Consider the following 21,020-nt stretch of genomic DNA (forward strand, 5'->3'; position numbering starts at 1 on the left):
GTAGTCAGGAAGAGAGGGAGGAGGCTCCTGCTGTAGTCAGGAATGGAGGGAGGAGGCACCTACTGTAGTCAGAAAGGATGGGGGGAGGCTCCTGATGTAGTCAGGAAAAGATGGAGCCAGCTGCAGACAGGAGGAGAGGGGGCAGTTGTCTTACATCCAGATTTAGGACAGAGAAAGGAGCAGTGACTGAGCATCCAGGTCTCACATTGTAGATTTTGTTATATGTTTCAGTTTTAACTCTAATATAGAAAAAGATTAAAGAAAGACATTTTTGGGAACATATATTTTTTGCACACAGTAAATATCTTTTTTGTGCACAAATAATCCAACCATAACCCTACAGTGCAAAACACCAAAGAAACAAGCCCCAAATTCTGCATTGACTTTCTAAATACTTGGATATAAAGTTTTACATTGTAGCCGCACGCTCTGAATGTCTCAAGGCCAATGGCGCCCCCTTCAGTAATGCTCAGGACACATACACCCCTAACACGGTACCCACAACCTCTCCTCTGAGGATTTCCACAATTCTAGCGCAAAGGCACAGATCAGATGTGAGCGCCCTCCACTGGCTCCATCATGACAATACAGGGGATAATACAGGAGTAGCATCACTTACCAATGGCTTTGGGAGTTCGTTTTCTGCGGTCTCGGAACGCGGCTCCTGACTGTAAGGCCTCGAGCAGACTATCCATTACTCCTGTCTCGTCACCCTCTGTGAAGGGGAAAGAAGACAAAGCAAAATTAATCTCAACGCAATTAAACTTGGACAATAAAAGTCGGGAGTAAATAGCCAGATTTTCATAAAAGCTTCGAATTAAAGACATTCATCAGTCGTAACGTTCTGAGTGCTGCCACTCCGCGTTCCACCTCACACCGCGCTTATTTATGAGACCCCATTAAACATAAACTCACTTATCGTCCCGCTGGTTTCCCATTGTAAAGGCCTCGTCTACTTCATTATTCATGACGAGTTGGGGCTTCAGATCAACAAAACTAATAAGTTGCCACTGATTCTCCCTCTAACTGTCCCTTTAAGACATGAGAAATGATGACCTAGATAATGAAATCCATCCTTAATCATGCCGAGGGCTTCAGTCCTCTTCTAACAGGATTGATCTTCCCTATACGACAACAAGGGATTAATACTGGTCCAACTGACGGGATCCAGGCTGGTCAGTAATATTGGGGTACCAGCCTTTATCAATAGAGGACAGGACCCCCATTCCCTGCCTTGGGGAAGTTCCAGCATTCAGACCTCCACTGATCCTCTGTATGAAGATAAACCTTTAAGGATGTGTCTACGGCTTTGTAAGTTTTCCCATAAAGAAGACTTTATCTATTAGCAGGTGGTTTCCCGATCCAGTGAAACCCAGGCAGCTGCACCTAAGGCAAATATAATGATGGGACGTATAAGGAGGGAGGCAAGGATAAGGACACATGAAATTTTGTATAGGGTTAGATCACATGTAATGGATGATACATGGCACAGGGTCAGGAGGGGCCAGGATGTCTGCAGTGTAATAAAATCACATGTTTTGGATGATACATGGTACAGGGTCAGGAGGGGCAGGGATGTCTGCAGTGTAATAATATTACATGTTATGGATGATACATGGTACAGGGTCAGGAGGGGCCGGGATGTCTGCAGTGTAATAATATCACATGTAATAGATGATACATGGTACAGGGTCAGGAGGGTCCAGAATGTCTGCAGTGTAATAATATCACATGTTATGGATGATACATGGTACAGGGTCAGGAGGAGGTGGGATGTCTGCAGTGTTATAATATCACATGTTATAGATGATACATGGTACAGGGTCAGGAGGGGCTGGGATGTCTGCAGTGTTATAATATCACACGTTATGGATGATACATGGTACAGGGTCAGGAGGGGCCGGGGTGTCTGCAGTGTAATAATATCACATGTTATGGATGATACATGGTACAGGGTAAGGAGGGACCAGGATGTCTGCAGAGTAATAATATCACATGTTTTGACTGATACATGGTACAGGGTCAGGAGGGGCCGGGATGTCTGCAGAGTAATAATATCACATGTTATAGATGATACATGGTACAGGGTCAGGAGGGGCCGAGATGTCTGCAGTGTAATAATATCACATGTTATGGATGATACATGGTACAGGGTCAGGAGGGGCTGGGATGTCTGCAGTGTAATAATATCACATGTTATGGATGATACATAATACAGGGTCAGGATGGGCCGGGATGTCTGCAGTGTAATAATATCACATGTTATGGATGATACATGGTACAGGGTCAGGAGGGGCCGGGATGTCTGCAGTGTAATAATATCACATGTTATGGATGATACATGGTACAGGGTCAGGAGGGGCCGGGATGTCTGCAGTGTAATAATATCACATGTTATGGATGATACATGGTACAGGGTCAGGAGGGGCTGGGATGTCTGCAGAGTAATAATATCATATAAACCAACACTGGGGGAGTAAAAAAACCCAAGACCCATTTCCACCCTTATTAAAATAATCAAATAAGGGATGTGACTACGACTACAAATGGGATTTTTATTTCCTTTTTATGAGACAAATTTGGCCACAATGTGACTTGTATTTTCCTGACTCGGGGTCAGTTCTATCTAATCTGAGATGTGGAGCGGATCAGGCCCCACATTCGTGAAATGCTTGGTTCTGGGCTCTGATCCATACAATATCCTTCTTGCTGGCGCTGTAGGCCTCCAGTGCGATGAGGAATTGTTAGGACTGGATCAGATATTGGAGAACAAAACTCTGGGAGAAGGAAAATCTGTCTCTGTACAATTCCTATAACCAGAGTGATTACTCCACACGTCCTGACGAATGGCCGCAGCTCCACTTTCATAACTGATCTATAGTCCAGCACCGGCTCCATCCACACAGGTAATAGAACGTTACAAACACAGTGCAACGCAACGCAAGGCACTATATCCAGGACCGGCAGCACATTACACTGCAGCAACCCCAGAATCTTCATATAGAGTGTATGGCCAGTATTAAATTAGACTATTTTAGTAGTTATATTCTTGTACATAGGGGGCAGTATTATAGTAGTTATATTCCTGTACATAGGGGGCAGTATTATAGTAGGTATATTCTTGTACGTAGGGGGCAGTATTATAGTAGTTATATTCTTGTACGTAGGGGGCAGTATTATAGTAGTTATATTCTTGTACATAGGGGGCAGTATTATAGTAGTTATATTCTTGTACATAGGGGGCAGTATTATAGTATTTATAGTCTTGTACATAGGGGGCAGTATTATAGTAGTTATATTCTTGTACATAGGGGGCAGTATTATAGTAGTTATATTCTTGTACATAGGGGGCAGTATTATAGTAGTTATATTCTTGTACACAGGGGTCAGTATTATAGTAGTTATATTCTTGTACATAGCGGTCAGTATTATAGTAGTTATATTCTTGTACACAGGGGACAGTATTATAGTAGTTATATTCTTGTACATAGGGGGCAGTATTATAGTAGTTATATTCTTGTACATAGAGGGCAGTATTATAGTAGTTATATTCTTGCACATAGGGGGCAGTATTATAGTAGTTATATTCTTGTACATAGGGGCAGTGTTATAGTAGTTATATTTTTGTACATAGGGGGCAGTATTATAGTAGTTATATTCTTGTATATAGGGGGCAGTATTATAGTAGTTATATTCTTGTACATAGGGGGCAGTATTATAGTAGTTATATTCTTGTACTTAGGGGGCAGTATTATATTAGTTATATTCTTGTACATAGGGGGCAGTATTATAGTAGTTATATTCTTGTACTTAGGGGGCAGTATTATAGTAGCTATATTCTTGTACATAGGGGGCAGTATTATAGTAGTTATATTCTTGTATATAGGGGGCAGTGTTATAGTAGTTATATTTTTGTACATAGGGGGCAGTATTATAGTAGTTATATTCTTGTATATAGGGGCAGTATTATAGTAGTTATATTCTTGTATATAGGGGGCAGTATTATAGTAGTTATATTCTTGTATATAGGGGGCAGTATTATAGTAGTTATATTCTTGTACATAGAGGGCAGTATTATAGTAGTTATATTCTTGTACATAGGGGGCAGTATTATAGTAGTTACATTCTTGTACATAGGGGGCAGTATTATAGTAGTTATATTATTGTACATAGGGGGCAGTATTATAGTAGTTATATTCTTGTACATAGGGGGCAGTATTATAGTAGTTATATTCTTGTACATAGGAGGCAGTATTATAGTAGTTATATTCTTGTACATAGGGGGCAGTATTATAGTAGTTATATTCTTGTACATAGGGGGCAGTATTATAGTAGTTATATTCTTGTACATAGGGGCAGTATTATAGTAGTTATATTCTTGTATATAGGGGGCACTGTTATAGTAGTTATATTTTTGTACATAGGGGGCAGTATTATAGTAGTTATATTCTTGTATATAGGGGGCAGTATTATAGTAGTTATATTCTTGTACATAGGGGGCAGTATTATAGTAGTTATATTCTTGTACATAGGGGGCAGTATTATATTAGTTACATTCTTGTACATAGGGGGCAGTATTATATTAGTTACATTCTTGTACATAGGGGGCAGTATTATAGTAGTTATATTCTTGTATATAGGGGGCAGTATTATAGTAGTTATATTCTTGTACATAGGGGGCAGTATTATAGTAGTTATATTCTTGTACATAGGGGGCAGTATTATAGTAGTTATATTCTTGTACATAGGGGGCAGTATTATAGTAGTTATATTCTTGTACATAGGGGGCAGTATTATAGTAGTTATATTCTTGTACATTGGAGGCAGTATTATAGTAGTTATATTCTTGTACATAGGGGGCAGTATTATAGTAGTTATATTCTTGTACTTAGGGGGCAGTATTATAGTAGTTGTATTCTTGTACATAGGGGGCAGTATTATAGTAGTTATATTCTTGTATATAAGGGGGCAGTGTTATAGTAGTTATATTTTTGTACATAGGGGGCAGTATTATAGTAGTTATATTCTTGTATATAGGGGGCAGTATTATAGTAGTTATATTCTTGTATATAGGGGGCAGTATTATAGTAGTTATATTCTTGTACATAGAGGGCAGTATTATAGTAGTTATATTCTTGTACATAGAGGGCAGTATTATAGTAGTTATATTCTTGTACATAGGGGGCAGTATTATAGTAGTTACATTCTTGTACATAGGGGGCAGTATTATAGTAGTTACATTCTTGTACATAGGGGGCAGTATTATAGTAGTTACATTCTTGTACATAGGGGGCAGTATTATAGTAGTTATATTCTTGTACATAGGAGGCAGTATTATAGTAGTTATATCCTTGTACATAGGGGGCAGTATTATAGTAGTTATATTCTTGTACTTAGGGGGCAGTATTATAGTAGTTATATTCTTGTACATAGGGGGCAGTATTATAGTAGTTATATTCCTGTACATAGGGGCAGTATTATAGTAGTTATATTCTTGTACATAGGGGGCAGTATTATAGTAGTTATATTCTTGTACATAGGGAGCAGTATTATAGTAGTTATATTCTTGTACATAGGGGGCAGTATTATAGTAGTTATATTCTTGTACATAGGGGGCAGTATTATTGTAGTTATATTCTTGTACATAGGGGGCAGTATTATAGTAGTTATATTCTTGTACATAGGGGCAGTATTATAGTAGTTATATTCCTGTACATAGGGGGTAGTATTATAATAGTTATATTCTTGTACATAGGGGGCAGTATTATAGTAGTTATATTCCTGTACATAGGGAGCAGTATTATAGTAGTTATATTCTTGTACATAGGGGGCAGTATTATAGTAGTTATATTCTTGTACACAGGGGGCAGTATTATAGTAGTTATATTCCTGTACATAGGGGGCAGTATTATAGTAGTTATATTCCTGTACATAGGGGGCAGTGTTATAGTAGTTATATTCCTGTACATAGGGGGCAGTATTATAGCAGTTATATTCTTGTACATAGGGGGAAGTATTATAGTAGTTATATTCTTGTACATAGGGGGCAGTATTATAGCAGTTATATTCTTGTACATAGGGGGCAGTGTTATAGTAGTTATAATCTGGTACATAGGGAGCAGTATTATAGTAGTTATATTCTTGTACATAGGGGGCAGTATTATAGTAGTTATATTCTTGTACATAGGGGGCAGTATTATAGTAGTTATATTCTTATACATAGGGGGCAGTATTATAGTAGTTATATTCCTGTACATAGGGGGCAGTATTATAGCAGTTATATTCTTGTACATAGGGGGCAGTATTATAGTAGTTATATTCTTGTACACAGGGGGCAGTATTATAGTAGTTATATTCCTGTACATAGGGGGCAGTATTATAGTAGTTATATTCCTGTACATAGGGGGCAGTGTTATAGTAGTTATATTCCTGTACATAGGGGGCAGTATTATAGCAGTTATATTCTTGTACATAGGGGGAAGTATTATAGTAGTTATATTCTTGTACATAGGGGGCAGTATTATAGCAGTTATATTCTTGTACATAGGGGGCAGTGTTATAGTAGTTATAATATGGTACATAGGGAGCAGTATTATAGTAGTTATATTCTTGTACATAGGGGGCAGTATTATAGTAGTTATATTCTTGTACATAGGGGGCAGTATTATAGTAGTTATATTCTTATACATAGGGGGCAGTATTATAGTAGTTATATTCCTGTACATAGGGGGCAGTATTATAGCAGTTATATTCTTGTACATAGGGGGCAGTATTATAGTAGTTATATTCTTGTACATAGGGGGCAGTATTATAGTAGTTATATTCCTGTACATAGGGAGCAGTATTATAGTAGTTATATTCTTGTACATAGGAGGCAGTATTATAGTAGTTATATTCTTGTACATAGGGGGCAGTATTATAGTAGTTATATTCTTGTACATAGGGGCCAGTATTATAGTAGTTATATTCTTGTACATAGGAGCAGTATTATAGTAGTTATATTCTTGTACATAGGGGGCAGTGTTATAGTAGTTATAATCTGGTACATAGGGAGCAGTATTATAGTAGTTATATTCTTGTTGAATTTTTTATGAACTTTCTTTAACTTGTATTTTGTAACTGTGTAGATTGTAGAATTGCAAAGAAAAAGAAATAATTTCACGCGACACGTAACTCACTTTAAAATGTTTCTAGGGCACAAATCAGTTTTCATGAAGCAGTGTGAAGGTGGGTGATACATATTGTATAACAGCATATAGGGCGCATCATGAGGAATCACATAGACGCCGTGAATACATTTGTTGCTGTATTTCAGCTTATCAAAAATGAATACGTCTCCTATGGTTCTCGTCTGACAATTACATCCCACCCCAGCTGTCAGCAGTAGGAGATCAGATCATGGCAGAAGATGTCTCTCTCTTGTAATTTAAGCATTTTCCAGGGGAGCGAGGTTTGGTATAGAATTCCCTGTAGCTCCGGATGCTGGCATGGAACGTTCTACTAAGAGTGTAGCAATTTCTGCCCCTCCGCAGCACAGCCATGTTGAAATGAACATTAAGACTCCCGTAAAGAAGCTGAAAGAGGATGCGACGCTCAAACGGTCAGAGGCAAGAAATGACAAGACGTCATCCTGAGCCCGAGGCTGCCGAATTATACAGGTGATTGTTTACAAAAAGGAACAAAAAAAATTGTAAAAATACATCAATAAATCACAAATGTATTAGACTTCACTCCATTGTAAATGAAAGACGGAATAACCAATATAAAGGATCTTATGGATGTACAACTGTGATACAGGGGCAGCTACACCGAGGGGTGACACAAGGGAAAAGGGACTGCACATTAGGTTCAAATGTGCTCCAAAAACAGTCACATGAACATGAAATAGACAGAAGGTTTCTATGATCAAAGTCATTTTATATAATACTTTGGGCCAAATCCTGATGAATTTGTGTCAAATAGAAATGTAAGTAATGGCCTCATTACAGCAGTAATCACATCATACATATAGATAGAAATACAGAGAAGATAGACATGAGATAGATGGACATGAGATAGATAGATAGATAGATAGATAGATATGAGATAGATAGATATGAGATATATAGATAGATAGATAGATAGATATGAGATAGATAGATATGAGATAGATAGATAGATAGATAGATAGATAGATAGATAGATAAGAGAATAGAAAAAATATGCGGCACTCCAATTTTGTGGGAAAAGTTCAAGTGGTTTTTATTCCCAAGTCGCTACGTTTCAGCCTCATCCGAAGCCTTTCTCAAGCTTGATAGATAGATATGAGATAGATAGATAGATAGATATGAGATAGATAGATAGATAGATAGATATGCAACACCCTCGCCGATGCAATGGCGAGGGAGGGTTTGCGAATACGTCCCACCTGCATGTAATCCCATTACACAACATGGTTCTGATAGGACATAGGGATATTGCAGTGGTTAATCCTGCCTGGCAAGGCAGAGGTTAAGTATTTTGTATGATGCAAGATGCTGTTGTCCAATGATATGTGTTACATCCTGTGCTTTGTAAGCTGAGATGTGATTGGAGGAGCAGCCACCACCTGACCAAAGGGAGGTAATAAAACCCCCTGGCCAGGAATGTTCTGGATGATTATTCTAGTGTGGAATCCTAGAGAGTGAGTGAGTGAGTAATCTCTGTCTAGCCCATACCAGAGCAGGAAGAGCCTAGCCCCTGCCTCTGAAGAGTGGAGCATCAGACTAGAGTTAGTGTAGTGAGGAAAAGGGGTATCATCTTACCTTTAAAGGTGATACCTGAAGCCCTACAGGACAAGCTGAAGCTTCCTACCAGGACACAGCTGCCTCCCAGCCTGCCCTCTACATCCAGGCTGGTGAACTATCTCCTGAGGCTCCCTCCAACTCACATCTCAGCACCCCATCTACCTGTTAAAGGCACGTTTGCTGCGGTTCAAATAAAGAACTGTAAGTTGTTTTCTTCAACTTCTGTCTCCGTCTGGTCCCTGCTAATACGGCTGCCTTCATCACCGGCACCCTGTCCATCACCCAGAGACTCACACTCGGGACATTAAGGGGTTGCCCCAGGGAGATCCGCTATAGCAGCCTCTCCCTCATCATTTCTTGGCAACACCACCCTGCTGGAGACCTGCCAGGCTGTAGGACAGCCCTCCGGTTCCCCCGTACCAAGCACCGTGACAATAGCGTGCTTAGGCCGCAACCGCCAGCCACTCCGGTACCGCGGGCCCTGGCTGTCTCCAGGCCTCACCGCAAGGGCTAGGCGCCGGTGGGGGATGTGGCAAGTGGCGTCACGAACAGGATTGATACTTCTGTGCCTTATCACGGCATTAAAGACTTTCCTTTATTAAAAAGACTGTGCTGCCTAACCCTGCTGCCATCCGGGTTTAGGCCCAAGTATTTGTGTGTTTCTACATTGAACTTTATACTGCTGCCACGTGCTGTTGAGCGCCGCTCCAGCACTCAAGAGGTTAATTCCTGCAAGAACTGTGTCAGCTCTGCTACATCCGGCGCTGCTGCGCCTGAAGCGTTTACCTCAGAGGCGTGTGGCGCAGCAAGTATTTTCAGCCCGCCAAATCCTCACTGGCGGGAACTCCAGAGGTGTCACTAGGCTCCGCCCCCGGCGCGAGTGGCGCGAAGCACCGTGGAGGAGGAGTTGGAGCAAGTGCGGCCGGCAACGAAGAGGGTTAATCGGCCATCTTGGATTTCGGCGCAGGCCGCGCCTGAAGCCTGCCAGCAGTGTGCGCCTCATCCGGAGTTCCGGCGCACGTGTCCTGCGACTGGAGGAGAACACCGCTGAGCATCCCCGAGCCCCTGCTGCCTGTCGGACATCGGGAACGGAGACCTTCGTGCACCGTAGCTGTCCTGTCACCGCGGCTGATCCTGAGTGAGTACCGCTGGGGAAGTTAAAGGGGGGTAGGTTATTGGCTCACCTCCCAGGGAATAGTGACTGTGTCTTAAAGTGCCCACGTCCCATTCTAGCCATCGCCCCTAGCAACGGACACTGTGTAACCCTACAGGCTTCCCTCAGCTAGGCCAGTCATGTCCGCCCAGGACGAAGATACGGGACTGGAGCAAGTCCCATCCCCTGGTCCCTCCTCAGGGTACCGGAGCATGTTAAGTCCTCCAGAGAGTCCCTTCAGCCCTGCTACAGCTAGTGCCCCTGGGACTCCCACCATGATGCCTCTGACTATGCCCTACTATCTGGGGGCCCCCTGGTTACCCTACTACGAGGGAGAATCACATACTCTCCCTGAATTCAGGGACAAGTTGTTAGCCACCTTCGCCTTGCTCCCATTCACAGAGGAACAGAAAGTGGGCATCCTCATCGGGCAGTTGAAAGGACCCGCTCTCCGGGAAGTCAAGTCTTGGCCCCGAGAACAGTGTCAGAACGTGGTCCAGATTCTTGATAGGCTACGCGACACCTTTGACAAGTGTACTGTCTCCGAGTTGAAGCAGAAATTCTTCGGGAAAAGACAGAAGCCCCAAGAGTCCCTCCGAGACTTTGCCCTCTCCCTACAGGAGACATGGAAGGCCATCACCTGCCTTGAGCCCAAAGACGCTGAAACCTCTGATCAAACCTTAAGGGAACAATTTATTAATGGACTTGTTGATAGAAATCAAAGTTGTCAACTAAAGATCATCTCTTCCCAACATGCCCAGGCCTCTTTCCTGGAGTTTAAGGAAATTGCCATTGACATATTAGGAGACCGACCACCTACTGGGCCGCAGAAAGAGTCTGAATCCGTGGAAATGGAAGAATCTGCTCTCGCTTGCCATCCCATGCAGTCAGCCTCACCTACTCCTGCGGCTATGGAAGTTACTGGCATAACAGGACCGGTCCCTAATCTGGCGGACACCCTGCATCAAATCCTCGATCGGTTGACCCAGTTGGAAGTAACTGTCTCCGCTATGAGGAGGAAACCTCCAGAGAACCCGGTACGGTCAGCTACTCCTCGTGACTCTCCGACTAAACAGCGCCCAAAAGAAGCGAAGTCGTTAAGCACCTGGAGTCAGAAGGAACCCCATCAGCGGTGCAGCTACTGCCATAAATATGGGCATGAAGAGAATGACTGTCGTCAGTTAAACGACAAACCCTTGGAGCTAAGGGACGACCTCCAAGGGAAGAACTTGTAAGTCCCCGAGATGCTAACTGGATGCCCAGGTTCGTGGGGACTCGCCCCATGGTTCATGTAACCATCAACGGAGTTACCCTACCGGCCTTAATTGATACCGGCTCTCAAGTGACCACCCTCCGGAGTGCTGCCTTCGAGAAATGCAGAGGAAGAGCATCCTTAGTCCAGCCTCCAAAGGCTTACTTGAACATCATTGCTACGAACGGAAAACCCGTACCCATCCGCGGCTACTGGGAACCCACGCTAACCATTGGAGACACGGAGTTAACCAGACAGGGCGTAGTGGTGACACGTGTGCCCGAAAACGGTAACTTCTCCCTGGTACTGGGTACCAATGTCCTCCGCAACTGCTACCCTGAAGTGCTGAAGGCTCTCCACGACTCCCTGCCAACAGTGCCCAACGGTTCCCGGAAGGTAATTCAGGAGACTATGCAGGTTCTAGCAGCGCAACAGAAGTTTGCTGGCCCTAATGGAGAAATCTGCAGAGCCCGGATCAAGGATCCACAACCTGTCCGCCTTCAACCTGGGACTGAGACGTTAGTATGGTGTCGAGCCTGCATGGGCGTCCAAGGTCAAGACTACCAGGCGATAGTAGAACCTCTACCAGCTGATGAAGACCTGCCCATTCTAGCCGCCAGGAGCCTAGTCACTGTATCCCGAGGACAAGTACCCATTCGATTACTAAATGTGGGAGACTCCCCAGTGGATCTGAGAAAGTACCAAGCCGTAGCCACTCTCTTCAGTGTCCATCCTGAAGACTTGGTGGAAACCTCTCTGTCTGCCTCCCAACAGTTGGAAGTGAAGCAAGGTGCTGAAGATGAGCCTGCCGAGCAATCCTGGTGGCTTGAGCTCAATATTGGAAATGACGATTTTACTCCTGCAGACCAAGTACAAGGTGTCCTGGATGTCGTTATGAAGCACCACCGGGCCTTCAGCAAACACCCACTAGATTTTGGGCAGACTACTCTGATCCAACACACCATCCCTACTGGCTCTCATCCTCCTATCAAGGAACGATACCGGCCCATACCTCCAGCCCGCTACCAAGAGGTGAAAAAGCTGGTACAAGAGATGAAGACAGCCAACGTTATCCGGGAGAGCCACAGCCCATGGGCTGCCCCGCTGGTCCTTGTGAAGAAGAAGGATGGAACCCTTCGATTCTGTGTTGACTATAGGAAAATCAACAATATCACCCACAAGGACGCCTATCCTCTGCCTCGAATCGAGGAATCCCTCGCAGCCCTAGGGTCAGCTGCCTACTTCTCTACCCTGGACCTGACCAGTGGCTACTGGCAAGTGGCCATGGCGCCGGAAGACAGAGAGAAGACGGCTTTCACCACCCCAATGGGCTTGTTCGAGTTCAACAACATGCCGTTCGGGCTATGCAACGCCCCAGGCACATTTCAACGGCTGATGGAGAGATGTTTGGGTCATCGCAACTTCGAGACCGTCCTGCTATATTTGGACGACATCATCATCTACTCCAAGACTTATGAAGACCACCTCCACCATCTGGCTGAAGTCTTCCAAATCCTGACCCAACATGGGTTGAAGGTCAAGCCATCCAAGTGCCACCTGCTACAACCTAGCGTCAAGTACCTGGGACATGTGGTGAGCGCTCATGGAATTGAGCCAGATCCAGAGAAGATTGCAGCTGTCTACGACTGGCCTACCCCATCAACCGTACGGGACATCAAAAGCTTCCTGGGATTTGCCAGTTATTACAGGCGTTTCATTCCGAAGTTTGCCCAGCTGGCGGCTCCCTTGCAAGAGCTTCTAAGGGGCCTGCCAAAAGAGAGCCAACGTTCCCGAGTAGCCATTGAGTGGACGGCCGAACGAGAAGCTGCCTTCCAGATGCTCAAGCAACGGTTGACTGAGCCCCCGGTGTTGGGATATCCAGACTATAGTCTGCCTTTCACCCTATACACTGATGCCAGCAAGCAAGGTCTAGGGGCGGTATTATCCCAGCTCCAAAACGGAACTGAAAGGGTCATAGCCTACGCCAGCCGTTCCCTCCGAGAACCGGAGCAAAACGACCAGAACTATAGTTCCTTCAAGTTGGAGTTTCTGGCGTTAGTCTGGGCTGTGACCGAAAAGTTCAAGGACTACCTGGCTGCATCATTCTTCACTGTCTTCACAGACAATAATCCATTGGCGCATCTGAACACCGCTCGTCTTGGAGCACTGGAACAACGGTGGGCCTCCAGACTTGCCAATTTCAACTTTACCATCAAGTACCGGGCTGGTAAGACCAATGACAACGCCGACGCTCTGTCCCGTCTCCCTGACCAGTGGGAGGGACCCTCCACGGATGCTCAGTGGGAAGATGTAGAGATGCCAGCATTCTATGCCCGGTTTGTGCGTCAAGATGCCCAGAGAGTTTACTCCCTACCGACAGAGGCAGCGCTAGTGGGCGAGTGCCTGAAAGAATCCGGCGCAGAAGAGCTGATGGAGAACTGTCTCAATTGTGGCGCCAGAGAAAGACTCTGAGCATGCACCAGGGTCTGCTAAAGAGAAGAACTCTGGACCCTATCACTTATGACCGGCTATACCAGGTTGTGATTCCTAGGAGGGACGCCAAGATAGTACTGGAAATGTACCATGACCAGTCTGGACACTTTGGCGCTCAGAAGACTGAGGCCACCCTCCGAAGGCGATTCTTCTGGGTCAACATGAAGTCCGACATTGAAGCCTGGTGTCGAGAATGCCCAGCCTGCGCCATCGCTCGAGGAGAGCGACACAATCAAAGGGCCCCTCTACGTCCCATTGTGAGCCAACGGCCCTTGGAGATCCTGGCATTGGACCACGTGAAGTTGGAGCCCAGCAGATCCGGTCACAGTTATGCTCTTACGATCATCGACCACTATACCAAATTTGTGGTTGCAGTACCCGTCAGAGATCTGTCTGCAAGGACCACCGCAGCGGCCCTGTGGAAGAGCTTCATCCTCCCCTATGGCTGTCCGGACCAGATCCTTACAGACCAAGGAACAGCATTTGAGTCCCAAGTCTTCCAGGAGCTGTGCACTCTTTATGGCTGCAAGAAGCTGAGGACCACAGCCTATCATCCCCAAGGCAACGGGCTTTGTGAAAAGATGAATCAGACTCTAATCAATATGCTGAGGACTCTGACCCCTGCAAAAAGGGCTGACTGGCCAAAACTGTTACCCGAATTAGTGTACCTGTACAACAATACCAATCATTGCTCCACAGGGTACACCCCGTACTATCTGATGTTCGGGAGACACGGACATCTCCCTGCTGATATGACCTGGGACATGGAGTCCCCTGATTCCCAGTCTTTACTCCCCCAGACTGACTGGGTTCACGAACACCAGAGGCGCCTGGCGGATGCCAGAGAAGTTGTGGATCTGCGTTTGGAAGAGGCCCGAGAGAAACAAAAAAGGGACTTCGATCGTAATGCCTGTGCTGAGCCTTTTGCCCCAGGAGATCGAGTGTGGCTGCGCAACAACCATCCCACCAGTAAGCTAGATGGGCGTTGGGAGCGTGAGCCATACCTAGTTAGGGACAGTCTCTCCCCTGAAGTCTACGAGATTTCAAGAGGAGACCGTCCACCACTCCGGGTACATAGGAACCGGCTGAAGAGATGTCTTCGTCCTTTTGCCCCTATGTCTACACCTCTCACCTCGACCCCCAACTTACAGACCTCCTTGTGTTCGCCTACCCCCAGTTTCTTGGAACTTGTGACTGTGCCTCAATTCTGTTTTGTTTCCACTCCAGTAAGAGGTACCTCGGAGAGACCATCATCCCCACCGCAGTCTCCAATACTGCTGCCTGTGGAGGATGATCCGGCTCCAGAGTCTGCAACCCCTGAAGCATCAGAGGCAGCTGAGACTTCGACTCCAGCGCCTGACTCAGAGGAGGACGATGAGGAGGTTGTTATCTTCTACAGGCCGGAACTTCGGAGGTCTCAAAGGGAGACAAAAGGTAAAGCTCCTGCGTACCTGCAGGAGTACCAGCTGGTGTCACGCAGAAGGAGGAGGCAGGTACGCTTTTCTGACACCGAAGTACTTACCACCGAAGAAGATGCAGAGTAACCCCTGAAGGGCTGTAGCCCACTTCAGGTACTGTACATATTGTATATTTCTGTCCTTACCCCAAAGAGCCAGAGACTTTCCTGAGACTCTTACCCTTATTTATCTCAGTCAAGAGACATACCTTGAACTGATTATTGTCCTGTGCTATGATAGCACCCTTCCTCTGCCACAGCAGAGATTCTTTCTTCAAAGGACTCTGTCCCTCTCCAAAAAGAGGAGACCCTTTGCTTCTTCATTGCACTTTTCCCCCACATCAAGGGCTGTACCCAGAAGATGGACTTTGTCAGTAGAGACCTTCTGAGAGACTTTTTCCAGATACTCCAGGGAAAAGTTGCTATGTCTATTGACTATTATTTTGCACTTAATGCCTTTCCTTGTAGATACGGACATTATGTTTGCACTTCCATGCCTTTTCTTTGCAGGAAAAGAGACATTTGATTCTGCTACCCTGAGTAGCCTATCTACCTCTGTAACGTTTGTAACGTTCAAGATGTGTACCCATTGGGCTCCTAAGCCAATGTGAATTTACCTGTTTGCACACTGTCAGAAGATATGCCAGTAGTCTGCATTAACCCTTTTATAGGCTTTTCAGGTTGTAGTGTGGCTGTGTCGGACCGTCTTTCTTGTAAAACACTGACCGCTACCTGATCCCTCAAACTGAGGTTTGCACATGGGGGTAGTCCGTAAACTGCGGGTCCTAAGGGGACCGGGGGTGTTACAGAGTTGGCACCTGGATGCCACCCATACATGGGTAAGGATGCCAGTCAGGAGGTACTCGTGTCGCATATGCTAGCGCAATGCATATACACACACTATATAATTGCCGCCAGGGAAGAAGTGTTGATACAACAAATATACAGGCCTTGGTGCAAGGAGTGGATTACAGGACATGACACCACACCTTTCCTACTGTACAGTTCGGTTTAATGGCGTCAGCGACCAACTGTCATACAGCTATATGTTTTTGTCTTAGTTCGACACCAACCCAGGTGCCTGTCTCCAGGACCATGGGCGGTTTGTCCCTACACCTCACATAGCCTGCACTTCCCAAAAGTGCCTTTAGCCCCCTCTGTGCCCCAAAACATCTGTAGTCGAGCCGAGGGCGGCTCTTTCAATTGCCCCCGGGGTATGCAACACCCTCGCCGATGCAATGGCGAGGGAGGGTTTGCGAATACGTCCCACCTGCATGTAATCCCATTACACAACATGGTTCTGATAGGACATAGGGATATTGCAGTGGTTAATCCTGCCTGGCAAGGCAGAGGTTAAGTATTTTGTATGATGCAAGATGCTGTTGTCCAATGATATGTGTTACATCCTGTGCTTTGTAAGCTGAGATGTGATTGGAGGAGCAGCCACCACCTGACCAAAGGGAGGTAATAAAACCCCCTGGCCAGGAATGTTCTGGATGATTATTCTAGTATGGAATCCTAGAGATCAGTGAGTGAGTGAGTAATCTCTGTCTAGCCCATACCAGAGCAGGAAGAGCCTAGCCCCTGCCTCTGAAGAGTGGAGCATCAGACTAGAGTTAGTGTAGTGAGGAAAAGGGGTATCATCTTACCTTTAAAGGTGATACCTGAAGCCCTACAGGACAAGCTGAAGCTTCCTACCAGGACACAGCTGCCTCCCAGCCTGCCCTCTACATCCAGGCTGGTGAACTATCTCCTGAGGCTCCCTCCAACTCACATCTCAGCACCCCATCTACCTGTTAAAGGCACGTTTGCTGCGGTTCCTGCGGTTCAAATAAAGAACTGTAAGTTGTTTTCTTCAACTTCTGTCTCCGTCTGGTCCCTGCTAATACGGCTGCCTTCATCACCGGCACCCTGTCCATCACCCAGAGACTCACACTCGGGACATTAAGGGGTTGCCCCAGGGAGATCCGCTATAGCAGCCTCTCCCTCATCATTTCTTGGCAACACCACCCTGCTGGAGACCTGCCAGGCTGTAGGACAGCCCTCCGGTTCCCCCGTACCAAGCACCGTGACAATAGCGTGCTTAGGCCGCAACCGCCAGCCACTCCGGTACCGCGGGCCCCGGCTGTCTCCAGGCCTCACCGCAAGGGCTAGGCCCCGGTGGGGGATGTTGCAGATATGAGATAGATAGATAGATAGATAGATAGATAGATAGATAGATAGATGATAGATATTAGATAGATAGATATGAGATAGATAGATGGATAGATATGAGATAGATAGATAGATAGATAGATAGATAGATAGATAGATAGATAGATAGATAGATGATAGATATGAGATAGATAGATGGATAGATATGAGATAGATAGCTATGAGATAGATAGATAGATAGATAGATAGATAGATAGATAGATAGATAGATAGATATGAGATAGATATGTGATATATATATATAGATAGATAGATAGATATGAGATAGATAGATAGATAGATATGAGATAGATAGATAGATATGAGATAGATAGATAGATAGATAGATAGATAGATAGATATGAGATAGATAGATAGATAGATATGAGATAATAAATATGCCCCATAGTATAGATAATGAATAGATATCTATGTGTATAACCTGCTGCTCGGCGCTGTGGATCCTGACACACTGTGCAGTAATGCAGCTGTTGACGTCAGGTGTCATATTGTTGTGTGTGATAGGGAGCAGTAAGGATGAGAACATATGTGATCCCCGACAGCGCAGCAGCATCCACGGACCCTCCGCTTGTACAGTATAAGAATCCGGCACATGATGAGACTGATTTTTTTCTTAATGGATAAATGCTGTTGATGGATCTTAGTTAAAGGGGTTGGTCACGTTACCTCATGTTTTGTGTAATATATGCGGGGGGCAGGATATAAGGTAATTTTCCATTATACATCTATTACTAGTTCTGCTCCACTTTCTTGATATGTAAAGTGAAGCCTCTTGTCTATTACCTCATCAGCCAGACATTCCTGACCATAAAATGGCTGAAAATGGAGGGTCATGTGATCTCTGTCCATTAACAATCACCCTGTCAAGATATTGATCCTATATTCATCAATACTATTATAAGGTCCTGGCAGGGCGATTGCTCCTCCTGCCCCCCGCACTTACAAACATTGCACCAAACATGAGATAAAGTGTCCAACCCCTTTAACCCAATTATACCTGTGATCTGGGCACCTGTCCATTCACACGGGGAGTTCAGCAGTAGTGATGGGTTGTTCGTGAACGAGCCAGCACAAAGAGCCGGCTCAGTGGCAAGAGCACCGTGGGCCCATGTCTCACCACGCCCCCTTTTAATCCAATAAAATCGGGTTAAAAGTGGTGTGGGGTGACTGACTGGCCTGCGGCTCCCTGCTATATATTTAAAAGGAAGCCATTCAGTAGCCAGAAGAGCCGGCTCTTCTTAGTGAGATGAGCCTAATGAGCCAGATCACTAAGAAGAGCCGGACTTCCCATCACTATTCAGCAGAATGGCGCTGAGCTGCAGTTACTTGTCCCGTCCATTTATACACTCACACACGCACATATATACTCCGTGTCAGGCAGGGGGGGTGTGGGAGGGGGGGGCAGAGGCCACAGATCTGACTTCATGCTGTCCACATGGAAGTAAACGGCAGGAAGTAGAGATGAGAGATTCCTAGTCCTGCTGTCCCTTCAACCAACACTTCTGTACGATGTCCAGTATAATATATGTGTATATAAAGGGCACTTCCTCCTTTCTTCAGTGTGGCAGGGTGGTGGCCGGGCCCCCTGACGGTACAGGCCCCAGAGCAGCTGCTTTGGCTGCTACCCCTGTAGTTACCCCCCTGCCCGTACACCTCCCACCTCTGCTGCATCCATGAGCTCCACCTGCATATAAACCATTACATTCATTTCTTTACTTTATTAGTATCAGTTTTGTTGGAATTTATTAACAGTAATTGGCGGTGAGAGCTTCAGCCGCGTCCTGATATCTGCCTGAGATTATATAATAGATAGAGAAGGCTGGAAGACGGAAGAACAACGCAGAACATTCATCGTAGCGATGGCCTCAGCCCCGATCCTGACTCCCAGAGTCTAACCGAGAATCTCACATAATAGTCAGAAACTGAGTATAGTGAATAGAAAATTGGCTTAATATAGATAAAGAGTCTAAAGAGATGCTAAGTCTCTACTCAAACATACTTATCTTATAGTTACTCAGTATTATTCCCCAGAGCTGCACTCACTATTCTGCTGCTGGTATTACTGTGTACATGCATGACATTACTTATCCTGTACTGATCCTGAGTTACATCCTGTAAATCTTTTATTTTATATAAAAATGAAAAACATAACAACCATAAACATAAATCAAGCCATAACTTCTGGCAAAATAAAACAATAATAACAATAACAAAACAATAATACAAACTAAAAGAGTCTTACGGAAACCTCCTGGCCCAGCCACACACACACCACACACTCAGCATAAGAACAAACAAAACCATCACCCATTCCCACCAAATTTTTTTTTTTTTTTTTTTGAAATACACAGCAAAATACACAGAAACGAACAAGAAATAAACACAGAAATAACAATGAATATAACTGAAATAACATTAATAACATTAAATAACATTAAATATAGCTAACTAAATCCCACGCCCATCACCCTCCCCACCCAGACACTGGTCTAACGTCCAAAGTTCGCGTTATATAGTCCAGACCAGTGCCCAGGATCGTACAGTCCAAGTCCCGTCCACCCCCCTCCCAACCTAACACCCTAACAGCAACACCCCAAAACCAACCAACCTATAAACACACAAGAACTATAACTACATATAACTATAAATAAATACACAAGATACAAACACATTAAACAAATCAACATAACAAATCCAAACCACATAAAGCCCAGGTTCGGCGCCTGCAAGCCCAACATCACTATAACCTCAGATACAAAACAAAAATCTACAGTGTCAGCTTCAGCCCAACACCAGGAGAGGAGATGACAGACTAAGGGACACTAAAGGAGAACCCCCTCCAAAGGAGAGAGGCCCTCCCCGTGCCCAGCCTCTCATACTCCAGAGAGCGCACCTTCACCAGGTCACCCAGAATGTTCCTAACCACCTCATCCACCGGGAGGATTTTACGCTGCGTCGATACTAAACACCGTGCGTTCCACGTGTGGTACCTGACCACTAGGCTAACTAGGAATAACGTGCAGCGGTCCCGGCCACCCAGGCCTCTGAATGCTCCATAGGCCCACTCCGCATAGGAGAGACCGGCCAACCCGGGCCAATGGATGGAAGCGCCCACCCGGTTGTACACCTCTGTGTTAAAGGGGCACTGAAGCAGGAAGTGGTCCATGCTCTCCAGCAGGCCACCGCACTCCTCCCGGGGACAACCCCTTTCCTCAGAGCTCCTACACTTCAGATTGTCCCTCACACACAGCTTTCCATGGAAGCAGCGCCAAGTCACGTCCCAAAACTTCAAGGGGATCCTGATGGAATTCAATAAACTCAAACCCACCCCCAGATCCCGACTTGGGCAATCCCTGAGGGCCAGAGGCTTCTGGAAATGGGTCAACAGAACCCTCTTGTCAAGGACTTTCCTCGACATGGTCCTGATCTCCCACATTCCCAGACCCCACCGGCGAATCACCTTCAGAACCGGGGTAGCGTAAGCCGGAAGATGCCCATGCGGTGTGCGAAGATCCTTCACTTGTCCTCCTGTCTCCCATTCCTGGAAGAAAGGCCGAAACCATCCCCTGCAGGAGTATACCCACGGAGGAGCCCTCTCTTTCCAGAGGTTTGCTACATTGATCTTAAGAAAGGTATTCACTAGGAACACCACAGGGTTGACCATACACAACCCTCCTTGTCTCCTCG

At 45.4% G+C, this 21,020-nt stretch overlaps 1 protein-coding gene across 4 annotated transcripts in view; it reads right to left on the bottom strand.

Annotated features, from left to right (window-relative positions):
- The window catches only part of DIAPH2 (diaphanous related formin 2), a 784,751-nt gene that overhangs the window by 112,685 nt on the left and 651,046 nt on the right, over positions 1-21,020 (bottom strand). For all 4 annotated transcript variants that reach the window (XM_072125632.1, XM_072125631.1, XM_072125630.1 and 1 more), the window contains one exon: positions 620-715. In XM_072125632.1, coding sequence (XP_071981733.1) covers positions 620-715 — 96 coding nt within the window. The remainder of the gene's footprint in view (positions 1-619; positions 716-21,020) is intronic.

The sequence above is a fragment of the Engystomops pustulosus genome, chromosome 9, assembly GCF_040894005.1.
Source record: "Engystomops pustulosus chromosome 9, aEngPut4.maternal, whole genome shotgun sequence".
Taxonomy (NCBI): domain Eukaryota; kingdom Metazoa; phylum Chordata; class Amphibia; order Anura; family Leptodactylidae; genus Engystomops; species Engystomops pustulosus.